Source organism: Heterodontus francisci, chromosome 35 (genome assembly GCF_036365525.1).
Source record: "Heterodontus francisci isolate sHetFra1 chromosome 35, sHetFra1.hap1, whole genome shotgun sequence".
NCBI lineage: Eukaryota > Metazoa > Chordata > Chondrichthyes > Heterodontiformes > Heterodontidae > Heterodontus > Heterodontus francisci.
In genome coordinates, this window is record NC_090405.1 from 49,779,424 (window position 1) to 49,796,643 (window position 17,220).

At 46.4% G+C, this 17,220-nt stretch overlaps 1 protein-coding gene across 1 annotated transcript; it reads left to right on the forward strand.

The window, feature by feature from the left end:
- The first annotated feature begins 506 nt into the window (after positions 1-506).
- ubl7a (ubiquitin-like 7a (bone marrow stromal cell-derived)) lies at positions 507-14,683 on the forward strand. The gene is made up of 10 exons (XM_068015540.1): positions 507-739; positions 1,272-1,391; positions 4,480-4,562; positions 5,847-5,931; positions 8,182-8,239; positions 9,795-9,928; positions 11,087-11,136; positions 12,464-12,631; positions 12,722-12,847; positions 13,275-14,683. Exons 1-10 carry the CDS (start codon positions 565-567, stop codon positions 13,410-13,412), a joined length of 1,137 nt encoding a protein of 378 aa, XP_067871641.1. The 5' UTR covers positions 507-564; the 3' UTR covers positions 13,413-14,683.
- Positions 14,684-17,220: the final 2,537 nt, after the last annotated feature.

Consider the following 17,220-nt stretch of genomic DNA (forward strand, 5'->3'; position numbering starts at 1 on the left):
CTCACAGCAAATTCCTAGGGATTCCGCTTTAAATAAGAACAGAAAATGCTGGAAATACTCAGCAGGTTTGGCAGCATCTGCGGAGAGAGAAACAGAACTGGGGAAAGTTAGCAATGTCATTGGTTTTGAGCAAGTTAAAGAGGTGGGTGGAGGGAGGATAGGATGGCGGGCAGGATAGATTAAATGACAGAAGAGTTGATGGTGCAGGGCCAGAGTGAGTGGGTAATGGGACAAGTAGAGGAGGTGTGAATGGCCTGGAGACTCCCGACCAGTCCGGGAGGGTTGGCATCCACTAGCACCGTTTACAGTGCATTGTGGGCCTTGTAGTTCCAATAAAAATCCCATTTCAAACAAAATTAATAAAACTCACCTATGATCAGAATAATCACTACCAGCGCCGTCCTCAGTGATAAACATCACCCGTTTATTTTTATTTACCATTTTATTTATTATTGATTTATTATTTATTTTATTCAGCCTGTTTCCCAAGAGTCATCACGGCGACGCATTTTCCGGTAGGTTTCCATAGTGACCGCTCTAGGCCTCAGGCTTCTCGCCGAGAAGATGCGGCCCGAAGTGATCGCTGTCAAACTGGCCGAGCAGCCGCTGGCCCCGAAGCTGGTGCTGCCTCTGCCCGAGGGCCTGCAGCAAGGCCCCGGCGGCGGGGTCCTCATCTCCGCCCTGAAGGAGCTGATTGCCGACAAACTGCCAAGAGCCGCGGCCGTTCCAGAGTTAATGGGTGAGGGGAGGTGTGAGGCCGGGGGGGGGGGAGAAAGTGTGGGAATGAGGTGTGGGGAGAAGGTTGGGGGGGGGGAGGTGTGAGGCCGGGTGGGGGGGAGAGAGGTGTGAGGCCGGGTGGGGGGGAGAGAGGTGTGAGGCCGGGGGTGGGGGGGAGAGAGGTGTGAGGCCGGGGGTGGGGGGGAGAGAGGTGTGAGGCCGGGGGTGGGGGGGAGAGAGGTGTGAGGCCGGGGGTGGGGGGGAGAGAGGTGTGAGGCCGGGGGTGGGGGGGAGAGAGGTGTGAGGCCGGGGGTGGGGGGGAGAGGTGTGAGGCCGGGGGGGTGGGGGGGAGGTGAGGCCGGGGGTGCTATTTAGATGTCAGTTGTTTCTGCTGTGGAACTCCAACCCAGCAGCTCTTGACTCCGAGGTGAGTGATGCCTCTGAGCTCCGGCTGGCACCGCCAGCGTTGGTGTTCTGGCACCGGTCCCTTTTGCTCTTGCTCACGTTTGAAGTGAAGCAGGCTGACCGGTTGTTGCCCTGGTTGATTTTTGCAGAGCTGGTGTACTGCGGGCGGAAGCTGAAAGATGAGCAGACGCTGGATTTCTACGGGATTCGAGCTGGATCCACAATCCATGTCCTGAAGAAGTCCTGGCCGGAACCAGAGCAGAAAACTGGTTTGGAAAATTAATCATTATTTATAAATTGTTGCACTGATTATTCCAATAAGGAATTCTTTACCTAGGGAGTAGTGGGAATGTGGAACTCACTGCCACAAGGAGTAGGTGAGGTGTATGCATTTGAAGGGAAACTTGATAAACTAATGAGGGAGAAGGGAATAGAAGGGTATGCTGATGGGGTTAAATGAAGTAAGGAGACTCGTATGGAGCACAAATGCTGACGTAGAGCAGGCTTGAGGGGTGGAATGAGCTCCTGTTTTTGTATTCCTGATAACGTTAGACCTTGAAGTGGACAACAGTGAATAAGACATGGGCAATGTAGAGAGGAAATGGACAGCCCACTCACTGCGAGCACACCTGATTGAGGTACTGCACTGCTTCAGTAGCCCAGTATTGCAGGAATGGATTCCACAGCATCAACAGGCAAGCTGGCTGCATGAGTGTTCAATGGCTGTGCAGAGTCTGCATAGACCAGTACTGCTCTGCCTTGGTCAGCTGAGCTGACAGGTGGACAGGAAATCTCTGGATTTACCATTAGGGGCCACACTTGCTCTTGGTGGGCTGGCAGATGCCACCTCTTGTTGGTGCCTCACTTAACCTTGCTGTGCTGAGGCTGAAATTACCAGCCCTGGGAGGCTAAGCAGCCATCAAGGTCTCCGTTCACTCTCGATGGAGATGCGACTCCATCATTGAACTGGCATAGGTGTTAAAGCAGCAGCAATGCTGAGGGAGGGTAGATGCTCGTTTTAGATGATGTGAACTGCCTACATGAGCTGGAGTTGTTCAGTCTTGAAAGGAATCGTATCAGAGGAGAGTCTACAAACAGACCCAGGCGACTTAACTGAATCAAGAAAGGAAACCTGGAACGATACTTGACGCATAGTGGCAGCAGTGTGTACCATCCACAAGATGCACTGTAGAAATACACCAGGGCTCCTTAGACAGCCCTTCCAAACCCATGAACTCGCCCACCTAGAAGGACAAGAGCAACAGATGCATGGGAACACCACCACCTGCAAGTTCCCCTCCAAGTCACACACCAACCTGACTTAGAACTATATCGCCGTCCTTCACTGTCACTGGGTCAAAATTCTGGAACTCCCTTTCTAACAGCACTGTTGTGTACCTACCCCACATGGACTGCAGCAGTTCAAGAAGGCAGCTCACCACCACCTCTCCAGGGCAATTAGGGATGGGCAATAAATGCTGGCCTAGCTAGCGACGCCCACATCCCATGAACAAATATTTTTTTAAAAGGCTGCATTTGCTGACCGCAACCACTAGGTGACGCAGTACTGGCACATGCGTAAATGCAGCCTCTTGCACTGAAACATCACTATTTGTGACGTTTTTGGCAGCTGCCAGTAGCAAAGATGGCGCTGCTCAATTTATCACAAAATCCTGGGAGTTCATGTTCAGCATGAACACCGGCAGAGAGCTGCTTCTGTGTTGTAGTAAGAGATTAATCCACAACTTGATCCAGCATCACTTCAGTGAGCTTTGTTTGTAGACTTGTGCCGATGTAAAGCAACTAGTTTGGTTTTTCATCTAGTTGTTTCATAAACCTAAATCTAATGGACGTTTTGTTTTAATATGAGAATTTTAAATCGATCTGGCTGCAAGTGGAATCCTTGGGTCATTACTGAGTTTGTGAAACATACTGGGACCTCTCCAATCTACTAGACGACGAGAGCGACTCAGGGATTGTGTGTGCAATTCAACAGAATCCATTGCCTCGCTACTCCCTTCCGCTCACAGTCTCCCTCCCCTCCCATGCCTATCTCGTCACTCTCTCTCTTCCCCGCTTCCCCTGTGCTGGGAGCAGAAGCGGGAGGGAGCAGAGGCAGAGTAACATCGAAAATAGGAGTAGGCCATTCGGCCCTTCAAGCCTGCTCCGCCATTCATTATGATCATGGCTGATCATCCAACTCAGTAACCTGTTCCTGCGTTCTCCCCATACCCTTTGATCCCTTTAGACCCAAGAGCGATATCTAACTCTTTCTTGAGAACATACAATGTTTTGGCCTCAACTGCTTTCTGTGGTAACGAATTCCACAGGCTCACCACTCTCTGGGTGAAGAAATTTCTCCTCATCTCAGTCCTGAAAGGTTTACCCCTTATTCTTAGACTATGACCCCTGGTTCTGGACTCCCCCACCATCGGGAACGTCCTTCCTGCATCCACCCTGTCAAATCCTGTTAGAATTTTATAGGTTTCTATGAGATCCCCCCTCACTCTTCTGAACTCTTAACCGACTCACTCTCTCCTCATACGTCAGTCCCGCCATCCCAGGAATCAGTCTGATAAACCTTCGCTGCACTCCCTCTATAGCAAGAACATCCTTCCTCAGATAAGGAGACCAAAACTGCACACAATATTCCAGGTGTGGCCTCACCAAGGCCCTGTATAATTGCAGCAAGACATCCCTGCTCCTGAACTCGAATCCTCTCACTATGAAGGCCAATGTACCATTTGCCTTTTTTACTGTCTGTTGGCCCTGCATGAGTAGAGGGGAAGAATCAGCGAGGCCGCGAGCGAGGGCCCAGAGGTGGGCGGGGGGGTGGCGGAGAAGCAGCCAAGTGGGGCGAAGTGGCGAGGCCGGGGGCAACGCGCGCAAAATGACGTTTTCGCGTGCGTGTGCAATTTAGTCCTGACAAGCTGGGTGCTGACGTAGGCTGTGCATGCAAGGCACCAATACTGACAGCAAGAGTCCATTCTGCGCATGTGCAAAGCTGGGAACAATCTGATGACGTCGGCGCTGGGCTGCGTTGTCAGGAGTCACTTTGTAAAAAAAAAAAAAAAATGTGCCAGGATGGCAGGACACAGTGTGTGAAGACGGTTTGATGAAGCTGAGGAGCCTTCTTCATGTGCAAAAATGTTTTAAAGTCCCAGTGTGACAGTGCTGCGGATGGGGAGAGCTCCGATTTTTGTTCTGCCCCCTCTCTGCTTCGCTCCCTGGATGCAAGGGGGATTGGCAGGAAGGGGAACCAGTAGAAATGAAAGGGGTCAGCTGAAAAAACACTCGTCGGCGCATCATGTGTTTGAGCTGCATGTTTGACTGTACTGCTACATTCCTCCTTCACAGAGCCTGTGGACCAGGCAGCGGCGGCACGGGAGTTCCGAGTACTCCAGGCAGCCCTGCACGCCAGCCCCGCCTACAGGGAAGCGGTGAGTGTAACTCAGGAGCGAGGGCATTTAACCTGCTTTGCCTTTCCAATTGTTCCCCTTTCCCGCCTTCTCTCCTCTAAATGGTGAGTCCTACTCAGATCCAGGTGTTGTTTGACCTCCGGTACCTCATCAGACTGCCTGACTCTTGGTGGGTGATTCTAGACTGTGATGATCTGCCAGGCTATTTGACTGTAGGATCATCACAGCCCAGCCCAGCCTTGTCCTGCTCCAGGCCCCGCGTGCACACTTTCCGACGGGAGTCACTGAATAATGATGAATTGGTTGTTTATTTTTCCTGCCCTCCCTCGTACTGGGCCAGTGGTGGCTGCTCCATTTGAGATTAACTGGCTAGACACAGACTGGAGATTGAACCCTTATAGTGTCCTGTAGTCTGTATGGTTCACTACCACTCTGGACGGAGCATTGAACCACTGGATGTTTAGAACTTAATTTCCTCGCTATTGTTAATTCATGTTCACCAACAACAGCTGATTGTAATGTATTTATCTCGTGCTTTTAACATAGTTAAACATTCCAAATGTGCTTCACAGGAGCGTTAGCAAATAAAATTTGACACCGAGCCACATAAGGAGATGTTGGGTCAGGTCAAAAGCTTGGTCAAATAGGTGGGTTTTGAGAAGCATCATAAAGGAGGAGGGTTTTAGGGAAGGAATTCCAGAGCTTGAGGCTTAGGCAGCTGAATGCAAGGCCACCGATGGTAGAGCAATTAAAGTAGATGCTCAAGCCTTCAAGTTAAATTCATGTCTTTTGTTCTGTTGGAGCTGTTAACCACTTTGTTTTAATGACTGTGTTAAAGAAATGTACCATTGAAAGCCTTACTCAGTGCTCAAAAAAAAAAGGAGGCAGGAAAATGAAGCAGTAGTCTGATTAAATGGCATAAAGCTAGCTGTAAGTACAAACTGCAGTCCAAAACTATCGTACCGTTGATCGGATTTCACATCTGCTGTATTTCACGAATAAACTGTGCGTGAAATTGGAATCCAATGAATTCCTCATGAGGATGATTCACAGCAATATCACGCTCCAGCAAAACGGAATAAATGTTACCTAACCCTCATCATTCACCCTACCTCCACCCTGGAAAACAAATGAAGAAAGATACTATAAATCTCTACATGGTTTGCTGCCCAGCACTGTCAATTTTACATACAAACTGGAGGTAATAAAAGTTGAGAGCAGATTGGAAGGATAATGAATAAGTTCTGCCAGTGGGTTTTTACACTCCGTGTTCTACCTAAACCAGCTTTATTAAATCTATTGCAGGTTTTCAAGATGTTGGCTAACAAGGAATCACTAGACCAGATCATTGTTGCCACTCCGGGTCTTAGCAATGACCCTATTGCTTTAGGTGAGTTTGAGAAACCTTTCTTATTCTCAGTTCATTGGCTTTTCTCATCAGCAGTGGTGCTGACAGTCATTTTGTAGGGAGCATATGCATTACCATCGCCTGCAAGTCTCTCACCATCCTGACCTAGATATATATCAGCGTTCCAACATCATCACTGAGTCAGTAACCCGGAATTCTCAATCTAACGCCATCATGGGCACACCATCTCCACAAGGACAAAGAGAAGGCTCGCCACCACCTTCTCATGGCTACTAAGGATAAGCAGGAAATCTGCCTTTGTCACCCACACCCCGAGAACTAGTTTAAAAAGTACAATGACCAGGCAGTGTGTTTTGTGATGGCATTCTGGTATGTTTCATATTGATCACAACCTCAGGATGTCCTACAGCTCTTCATGTCAAACTAAGTACTTTTAAAGAGTAGTCTCTGTTGTCAGAAACTAGGATACAACAAGCATTTGTAAGTTTTCAAATATTTTTGCAAATGTACACTCTGTGATGGTCCTTAATGAACTATGATCACTCCTGCCCTCTCCTGAAGACATTGACTTGTTGGGACAGGGACCATTTGTCAGTGTTCTGTTGAAGCTTCATCACCAGTTGTCCATCCAACTTGGTGTTAGCCTCTGCTCAGTGGGCAACACTCTTTCCCCTGAATCTGAAGGTCTTGGTTTCAATCCCAATCTACAGACTTGAGCATATAATCTAAGACGACACACCCAATGTATTTCTGAGGGTGTACTGCACTGTCTAACGGATGAGATCACGGGTAGATATAAAAGATCCCATGGTCACTATTTCAAACCAGGGAGGGTTTGGCGCGGGGGAGTTCTCTGACCAATATTTATCCCTCAACTAACATATCTAAAACAGATTATCTGATCATTATCAAAATGCTGTTTGTGAAAGCTTGCTATGCGCAAATTGCCCTCTCTTGCATTACAATAGTGACTACACTTCAAAAGCACTTGACAATGTCTTGAGGTTGTGAAAAGGGCTATATAAATTCATGAATGTAGATTGAGTGGTTTCATGGTCAAGCCAGCACCTGCTGTCCAACAGATGTGCAGTATCCAGCAACCGTCCCTGGATAGCAGTCAGTAACAGGAACCCCGGTTGTTTTGATTGTCTCACTGGCCCAAAGATGCGGAGGTTTATTGTAGCATCTCAACTGAGATCAGCTGTTAAGACTGTTTTCCCTTTGTACACCACAAGAAAAAAACAGACTGCACCAGCCACATGGGAAAACAAGTGTTGTTTTTAACAAGAGGCCATGTTAACTGACAGAATGTGAAAAGAATGGTGTGACATTGAGCAATAATTTTAAACTACCTCCAGGTAATTCCTCATATTCCTGGTGAGCTGCCAGTTTCAGTCTTGGACCCTCGGAGCCATCAATGGTTGAGATTTCATCTCTGCAGTTCTGCTTGCTGTTCTTACTTGCACAATTTGTGGAACTAGTGATTTAGGTGGGACATGTAGCTAAGAAAGGACTGGCAATTATATAGTGCAACAGATGTGCAGTATCCAGCAACCGTCCCTGGATAGCAGTCAGTAACAGGAACATTCTAGTACATGACACTTTTTCATTGAAATATTGTTGCATTGGCCACTGGAGCAGCTATTTTACATCCAGCAAGGTCCCACAAACAGCATTGTGATAAATCACCAGATAAGCTGCCCGTAATGCTGGTTGAGGAAGGAATGTTGGCCAGGACACCAGGAAAACTTCCTGCCATTTTTTTGTTGTACCATTGGATTCTTAGTGCACACCTGAATATTCAGATGGGACATAATTTTGACCACACGTTCACAAGGCATCACTTCTGATAATGCAGCGCTCCCTCAGTACTACATTAGCATGTGAGCCTAGATTATGTGCTTGTTCCTGGAATGGGGTTTAAACATTGGGATCCGGAGACCAGAATACTACCCACCGAGCCAAGCTGACACTTTTTTGTTAGCATGGTTAAACACGGCAAGCTGTTTTGTGCACAGTATGATCCTGCAGAAAGCTGCTCTTGGGCATCCTGTTTGAGATGCAAGCATTTGGGAAGGTTTCACAGATAGCAGGTTTCCAGGTAAATCGCAAATGTTGACAGTGTTTGATTATGGTGAATGGAAACCGGGCGAGGCAATCGGTCTCTGGAGGTTCAGGGCAGGCTGCAGCACCTCAATGGATGTGAAGCCCACTGAACCATGTACAAGTATTAGATTTTATTCAGATTTATTTTTTTAATTTTTGTACTAGGTGTGTTGCAAGACAAAGATTTGTTTGTGCTCTTCACTGACCCAAGCCTACTGGACACGTAAGTGCTGTCTGTATAAACCTCAAACCCAGCAATCATATTAAAAACAATCCGGTGTTTGCAGGGCTCCATTCTGAGAGTTTGGGTCTGCAGCCCAGTCGCAACTATCGACATCTCTCAAAAGGCAAAGGATGGCAGAGCGTGGGACAGACACTCAGTGGCACTAATGAGGGTCGATTTCCTCTCACCTCCCCTCGCCCGCTCGCCACGCTGTCTCGTTGTGATAATAGTTCCATACAAGTTAGGCAGCTTCCTGACTGGCTGTTCATGTGCGGTGTTAGCTTTGGGATTTGTATGGGTACCATCTCTGGATCTGATTTGTGTCGTTTCCCTGTTTCCACATAGGCATATTCTAGCAGGAGTCACTGGAGAATGAGCAGGAAGAGGAATCCTTTGCTGATTTCTACCCTGCTGCCCCATCTTCCATACCTGAGGGTCTGAGGCTAATTATAACACCTGAGCTGCACGTGTAGCTGCCATTCACTAACTCACAACAGACCATGCATCAAACAAGGGGCCAACCCCATCTGCATGGCTGAGTTTCACCGCTGACAATTAGTAACTAACTGAACTATTAGAGGGAAACACTTCATGCAGGGGCAAGTTAATGTTGTGGTTATGCTAGGGTTCCTGAATAAATAAATTCAAATTTGCTATGGCAATTTGAGAATTTGAATTTGTTTTTAAAATTAATAAAATCTGGAAATAAGCTGGTATCAGTAAAATAAAAGTGACCATGAAGCTATCATTTTGCAGTAAAATCCCAACAGCTTTACTAACAGAGAAGGAAACCTGCTGCCTTTATCCGTTCTGAGTCTATATGTGACTTCAGTCTCACGCCAAAGTGAGTGACTCTTAACGCCCTCTGAAATGGCCAAGCAAGCCACTCCGTCGTATCAAAATCAGGGATGGGCAATAAATACTGGCCTTGCCGGCGATGCCCACATCTCAAGAATGAATATTTTTTTTAAATATAGAAAATATTCCCCCTCCTGTTATCCTGCTTTACATATTCAGGACACGTTTAATGGATTTATTGACTAACTTTTAAAAAGTGCGATTGGACGTGGTTTTCATAAGAGACTGTGTACAGATGCGAATGACTAAGGCCTTACAAGGAAAAGCTGTACAAAGTACAAACGCAATCAGAACGTGAGTGTAAATGTGTTCCCAGCAGGGAGCCCCAGAGGGCGGAAGCAGGAGTCAGTGATGGTCTACATCACTGCCGAGTCTCAGTCCTGCACTTTTTCAAGCTCAGCTCATAACGTGAGCAGGAGTAGGCCATTCGGTCCCTCGAGCCTGCTTTGCCATTCAATAAGATCATGGCTGATCTGATTGTGGCCTTAACTCCACTTTCCTGCCTAACCCCCATAACCCTCTTGTAGATCAAAAATCTGTTCAGTCAGCCTTGAATATATTCAATGAGCCAGCCTCCACTACTTTCTGGGCTATGGAATTCCTAAAATTAACATAAGCAGTCAATGAGCCCCTCTCATAATCTGTTGCTCTGTGATGTTGTCATGTTGGTCTTTAATGTGCATGATCCCTTCTGCAGGTTGATTTCCTCACACCCGGCACTTGTCAATGCGATGGTGTTGGTCCTACATTCTGTAACCGGAGTGGCCCCTTCGCCGACTACTGCCAGTAACTCGAGGAATATTCCATCCAGTTCTTACAGTGAGGTGCCGGGTAAGTCCCACGTAAGTGGTATTGAGGAAAGCTACAATAATTTGTATTTATATAGCGCCTTTAATGCAGTAAAGTGTCCCAAACCACTTCACAGGAGATTATCAAACAAAAATTTTACATTTTTACAGATGATCAAAAGCTTGGTCAGAGGTCAGTTTTAAGGAGGCGAGAGAGAAAAACAGAGATGTTTAGGGAGGGAATTGCAGAGCTTAGGCTTCAGGCAGCTGAAAGCACGGGCGCCAATGGTGAAGCAGAATTCTCAGAGGGTTGTAGAAACAGAATGGAACTCTCAGAACCAACGAGATAAAATGCCAGTCCCCCAGTCACTTCATTTATTATCCTTTTTCTCCTCTTGGACACCGTCAATCTGTTGTCAACTGAAAATGTCCAGAGGAAAGGGCAGGTTAGTATTTTTGATACGATCCTTCATCAAACTGGCAGGGCCACGTGTCTGTTCTAGCAAAGGATTGTAGCTAAACGTTAACGTAGCTTGGACCTCCTGTGTGTTTCTAGCACTATTTTATTACAGGTTTCATACACTTGTTTTCCTTTTTCTGTCAAAAAAGGAGGTTTGTAATGAGGGGGAACCATGGAAATGTTGTATATACAAAATAAAAACAGAAAATGCTGGAAACCACACAGGTCCATCAGTGTCTGAAGAGGACAAATGGGAAAATAGGTTCACCTTTCAGGTGGGGTCTTCCGTATTCCATACCCCTCCCCCCCCCACCACAGCCAGTGTTCCCTCCTTCAGAACCCGCTAACCATTTGCCGTTTCTACTGAACTCAATTACAGATATAATGCTCATAACACATAAGCGCTTCATCTACTGCAGGCAGCTCAGAGAGCTTTTTCCACCATGCAATCGTGCTTTATTTGTATTTACTTCCCTCCATTGGTCTTTCTGTGCCTCATTTTGATTTGGGTCTCAGCAGGTTTTATTAACGTTTAGATTTGGTGGTCGTCTGGTATGTAGAGTTCATTCATTAGCTGGTAGATGTAGGAGGGGCGGTTCCCCGGATGGTGGTTCAATCTTGGCCTCTGACATGTCTCTTGATGTCCACAAGATGATACACCATCCAACGCTCCTGCTATAAGTGGTTGGGACTGCACACAAATAGATAAAAGCCTCAATTCCTCTCTGCTTCATATTCCAGGGGGGTTCCTCTTTGATGGGCTCTCTGATGATGAAGATGAGTTTCAACAGGTGAGTGAATTTCCAGATGGTTGCAGAGAGTGATGTGAATATACAGCATCTCATCATGTGTCTCAAACAAACTGAGTTAAATACATCAAATTAAACACTGAATAGTTTATAAGCTCTCGGTCACTGCTGTATGCTATAAGTTTTCTAATGTGGTCAAAAGGAAAAACAATTTGTTAGGAATATCTAACTCATTTTAAGAAAATGTTAAGTAATTCTAAATGAGGTTTAACTACTTCTGCTTAGTAAACAATCGATTTCAACACCATTAGCCCAAAATGGCTGCTTGTTTGGTGGAATTAAATGGTATGTCCAAGTGCAGGCATCATCAGCTGGGATTAGCAATATAAAGAAAGACGTGCATTTGTATGGTGCCTTTTAGGCTGTCCCAAAACACTTTACAGCCAGTGAGGTACTTTTGAAGCATAGTCATTGTGGTAATGTTGGAAACACAGCAGCAAGCTCCCACATACAGCAATGGGATAGTGATCAGATAATCTGTTTTAGTGAGTTGAGGGATAAATATTGGCCAGGACACCAGGCAGGACTCCCTGCTCTTCGAAATAGTGCTAGGGAATCTTTTAAGTCCACCTGAGAGGGCATTCATCTCAGTTTAATGTCTCATTTGAAAAATGGCACCCCCAACATAGAGTCACAGAGTTATACAACACAGAAACGGGCCCTTTGGCCCATCATGTCTGCCGGCCATCAAGCACCTAACTATTCTAATCCCATTTTCCAGCACTTGGCCCGTAGCCTTGTATGCTATGGCGTTTCAAGTGCTCATCTAAATACTTCTTAAATGTTGTGATGGTTCCTGCCTCTTCAGGCAGTGCGTTCCAGATTCCAACCACCCTCTGGGTGAAAAAGATTTTCCTCAAGTCCCCTCTAAACCTCCTGCCTCTTACCTTAAATCTACGTCCCCTGGTTATTGACCCCTCCACTAAGGGAAAAGCAGCATTCCCTCAGTACTGCGCTGGGCGTGTCAGCCTAGGTTATGTGCTTAAATCTCTGGAGTAAGACTCGAATCCACAATCTCCTGACTCTGTTGTGGGTGCTGCCAACAGAGCCATGGCTGACAACTCCTGTTCTGGGGGCAGCGGAGATCCCTGGATTTGCTGCTCTTGTCCTGACAATGATTAGTACTGGCTGGTGTTGCAAATAGAGCTATAGCACTGGAGGACTGTATAACCTCGCTGTCTGGGCAGTGATGTGCCAGTGCCTTTGCTTACCTTAAACATAGCAACATTTTGCCCACTTCGCTTCTTGTAAAGATGTCTGCTGAATGTTCTTGCCAACGCAATTAAAATTCTTCTTCTTGTCTTCACAGACCCGGGCAACTGCTTCCTCAAGCAATGCCACCGGCTCCCGTCCTGCTACATTGGGCTACAGCGGCTCCGTGGGACCTCGGCCCATCACGCAGAGTGAGCTGGCGACTGCGCTGGCCCTGGCCAGTACCCCGGAGAGCAGTGCTGCCACCCCGACGACAGGAACACAGGTGCGCCGACCTCTCCCAACTGCGCGCTTCCCCTCTGCGACTGCGCCTTCTCCACGTCACTTACCGCGGTCTCGGCTTCTCTCCCTGCAGGGCACGGCGTCGGGTCTGTCTCCGGTGATGAACTCGGGGATGCCCTCGGCTGCCCCAATCAGCCATGATATATTCAGCCAGGCGCTGCAGCAGGCTCTGCAAGCTTCCAACATCTCAGCACTTCAGGTTAGTGCCTTCATTCCGGGCCTTTGACCAAGTTCTGAAAGTAAAGGCAGTTTCAGTAACTTCTGGCTGCTGTGCAGTGTCAGAAGTTTCTAGGTGCCCCCAGTTAAAATGCCTCAGCAGGTGTAAACTGGGTTCTACAGACCAGAAAGGTCTGCGGGATTGATCTCTGGTCTGTGTCAAGTGAGTTAACCATAATTGGGTCAGCAGTTGGATGCCTCATTTGACCTCTGTCATTGATCCAAGCATGGGAAAATCAGCCACACAGCTGCTGATCCTGATCTCTAGTCACTGACTTAAGCTGCTCCTGTTCTCTATCCAGTGACTGTGTGTGCGTGTGTAGAGTTTCTCTTTGTTTGGTACACGAGTGAGATTCACATGCGGCAGTATGGGGGAATAAAATTTGACTGTGGCCGTTTGCCTCCCTCAGAACCAGTGGCAGCCGCAACTCCAGCAGCTGAGGGACATGGGGATTCAGGACAGCGAGCTGAGCCTGCGAGCTCTGCAGGCCACCGGAGGGGACATCCAGGCTGCACTGGAACTCATATTTGCCGGAGGAGCCCTTTAGCTTCACTGGCCAGTGCCTGGGAAGTTCCTGCCCAAAGGAAGAAGGAGCAGTGCATGCATGGCAGACTGTTTAACTCTACGCACTCATTTGTTTTAAAGGGAACTTTCATTGTGGGTAGAGCACTGGCACTGGTAAGTACTTGGCCCCAACAGGACTCTGGGATATTAATATCTGGGGCGTGGAGTGGGGGAACCAATTTATTTTAAAAGTATTCCCATTTCAAGAGCCTTTGTGTTCAGCACTGGATAACCTGGTTCAGTTACACTGAGGTGTAGGAGATATCTGCTGTCACAGGTTATGCTTTGTATCTTATGGCCTGTTTTCTGAGTTGGAAGGTGGGATGGACTCCCCAAGGGTACTGCCTGCCCTGTTGTCAAGATAAGTGATTAGTTATGGGTTGGAGACTGCCATTGTCACTGCCTCATGTTAATGAGCAGCAGATCATGCCAGGCATGGTAAATATTGAAATTTGCAGGGCACCGTGTCATTTGCCCTAACTTTTGGGCACAGTCTCAGTTTGGCTTGTAAATGGGGATATATTTAAAATCAGTTCACCCCACCATCCCCCACACCCCCAAATATAAAAGTGGAGGTGCTTGGAACTTATCTGAGTCAGCACTTGGCATCCCTTACTCTAAAGTTCCTCTTTAAAATGCATCGATTTAAAAGTGCAACTTAAAGAATTTCTTGCTGGACTATTAATTTCTGACCTGCTCTTTCATGTTATAACCTGTGATGTTGACTAAGACTGAGGTCTTAATGTGGTTTGTTTTTGGAAGGGGTGTGTAGTGTGGGGGAAGTTGTAACAATCAGTTTCAATCTGCATTGGGGAACTTGCATGGATTTAGAAAATTGCAGCGACAATTTCCTTGCCTTTATCTTACAGTGGTGCTGGAAGCTTCCAGTACACGAGTCTAGCTCACCTGCCTTTGTAAGCCGGCAAGTTTACTTGGAAGTTGCCAGCGGACACGTGGAACCCACCTATAGCAGACAATGGCACCAGCCTGTGGCTTTTGACATCAGCTACCCAACAACTGCTTCCTTGTGTAGGCCAGTGTGACACTACACATAAGTTAGATATGCCTGAGGTGGTCTCAGTTAGCTCAAAGGCTTGTCAGCATTGGTCATTGTGAGATCCTGTTGCCCTTGGGAACCTCAACAGCTGAGCTTCCCAAATAACTGCTTAAGATAATTGTTGCTCGGGTAATGTAACTGTTGTGTGCTTGTTACTTTGCAAGTACGTAGACCATTAAACTTTACTCTGATCCGTCTTTTGGGTTGTATATCTCCCTTTTTCAAGCTGTTTGTTTCTCACTTTTTTTCCAGAAATGCAGCAGACTTTTTTGAGAATGGGCTGGCATTTATATACCCCCTCATCCTGTGTCTCAGGATATCCCAAAATGTTTCATATCCAGTGAACTTAAATGAATCTGGTAAATGTGCACAGAAAGATCCAACAAACAGCGAGTGGTAGCATTTGTTGGGGGAAGAATGTTGGGCGGGATACTGGGAGAACTCGCCGCTCGTCCAGCTGTTGAAAGGATACAGAAAACAGCATCCAGAATATGAGGGGTTGGGTTGGATTATGTAAATCAGGTGTGCTCTCATTGGAAAAAGAAAAATGGTCAAGGTGATCTGATTGCAGTTTTGAGGTTTCTAGTGGAATAGGTAATGTAGATTATGACGAGCTATTTCACCTTGTCCAGAACAATAGCACGAGAGGACATGGCCAGTGCTGGAAGGGGAGTAAACTCAAAACTAATCTTCAGAAATGATATTGCCTGCGATTTTAACTCACTCAAAACTCATTCATTTACACAAGTTAAAATCAGGCCCAATATTTCAAAGAGCAAGTGGTCAATCTATGGAACAGGCGCCTTAGGGAGACGTTGGAAGCTGCTAGTATTGATTCATTCAAGTGTAAATAAGGTTTCTTTCCAAAAAAACATTTGAGGGATACAGTAATTGCTACTATGACATGTTGAGGGTAACATGCTTGGGACAAAAAAGGTGAGTTTTTGGACTTCTGATTTCACAAAGATCCTTATATCATTTCTGTATCTTTTGTAGACTAATCACAGTAGATTAGTCAACAACTCCATTGTTGTTAATTCAAGAGACTACCAGGATGGTAGAAAGGGAACTCCGGTGGACCCTGGTCTTTTTTGTCTAGCAATTCCTGTGTTTGTCCGTGGGATTGTTAACATCCACCTGCATGGACTGGAGTGGCCTTGGTTAGCTCTCATAGCCAAAGGGCAGCGCTTCCAACAACAGAGCTTCAACACTGCATTGAAGGGTCAGTCTAGGTTACGATATGGTATGAGCAAGCACCAGAAAAAAAGAAGTTAGACTGCCGACCTTTCATCTTTCTATCTCTCTCTTCTCCCTAGCTCTTGGGGCAGTTATGTAAAAGGTTGCGATATATAAATGTTAGAACTGTTTTGAGGTGTTAAAAATCCAAATTAAGGTTGTGCTTCCAAGACACTTAACATGTGGAGTTTTTTTATAACTTAAACCAGTGCAGTGATATTTTAATTTTCCTTTATTAGATATTGCAGAACTGGCAACAGCATTACACTCACCAGCGACACTCCAAAAACAAAAAACACGTCTTTACAGCACAGTTGTAGATTACACAAGCTATGAATAATCTCATCCATTGCAAGAGAAAGGTCCTCCATACAAGTGCTGTTGTCACTTGTGCTGTATGAAGTGCCAGGTAAGGCAGAGGCCTATACACGTTGCATCGCTCTGTGCCTTTTAACTTATTCCATTTACTAATCCGACCCTCATTGCTAACTTGCTCTGGTACAGTTTCTCAGGGCCAGTTTTCTGAAATATGTCTAGAGCTCATTCTTCCCCTGTGATGCTAGACAGCAGGGAGCTTCACACACGAACCCCATCCAGTCCTCAGCTGATGTCTGTGCGCGCCTTTGACAGGAGGAGATGTTTCCAGCTGGGGTGGTGATCACCTCATACAAAATATACTGTACACCATTAATCAGGACCAGAGTGGCCTCCTGGCCTAGTTTTGATTGTTTAGGGGGGTCAGAGAGCAATTTACCAGAAATGTTCAATTATCCAGATTTTTCTTTTTACCTGATTGGCCTGGATTTCATCTGTATTTCTGATCTTTCCCATGAGATGGAGTGGGTGGGACGGGCTGGATGGACCAGTGTGGAATTTTCCCTGTCATTGTTTGCATGCTTGAGTCATCCGGCAGTGATCAGGTACTCGGGCTGATTTTGAGCCTTCCAATCCCATTGGGGGTGGGAGGGGGTGGTTTATGATGCCAATTCTCATGCCCCAATTCTGATCTGGCAGATATCTGCTATCTGAGCACAGGATGGAACTGGGTATGTTCCTAGTTGTTGTGGCTCAGTTCTGTCATGGCTGGTGCACTGATTTAATATTTGTTTTTTAAACATTGAACCACTTGGTGATCGACAGCTGTCTCTCTGGACTGAAGAACGGTGTCTCATTTGAGTGAGTTTTAAGAAAGACTCTCTTTTATAACTTACTATATATTGCGGCCTCTAAGTGCCATACTTGCCAATTACTGCTATTTATGATTTACAATTGTCCACACTTTTGCCCTTTGTCTCAATTTTTGAATCGTAACTATTTTTTTCCCTAAACATGTGGTCTGTAATATTTCCCCAGATTAAGCATGGCAGCACTTCCTCTGTCACGCATTCTCCCCTTTTCCCCATTGCACTGGGAACCTGACCCGTTTCTCCCTTCTTCCCATCCGGTCCAACAATTGCCTTCCCAGATTCTGCGTAGTCAAAATTAACAACATATTTGT

Excerpts from the sequence above, each read along its gene's own strand:
- ubl7a (XM_068015540.1), top strand. The coding sequence starts at position 565 with ATGCGGCCCGAAGTGATCGCTGTCAAACTGGCCGAGCAGCCGCTGGCC. Across the intron at positions 740-1,271 it reads GGCCGTTCCAGAGTTAATGG|AGCTGGTGTACTGCGGGCGG; the intron begins GTGAGGGGAGGT and ends TGATTTTTGCAG. Across the intron at positions 5,932-8,181 it reads CAATGACCCTATTGCTTTAG|GTGTGTTGCAAGACAAAGAT; the intron begins GTGAGTTTGAGA and ends TTTTTGTACTAG.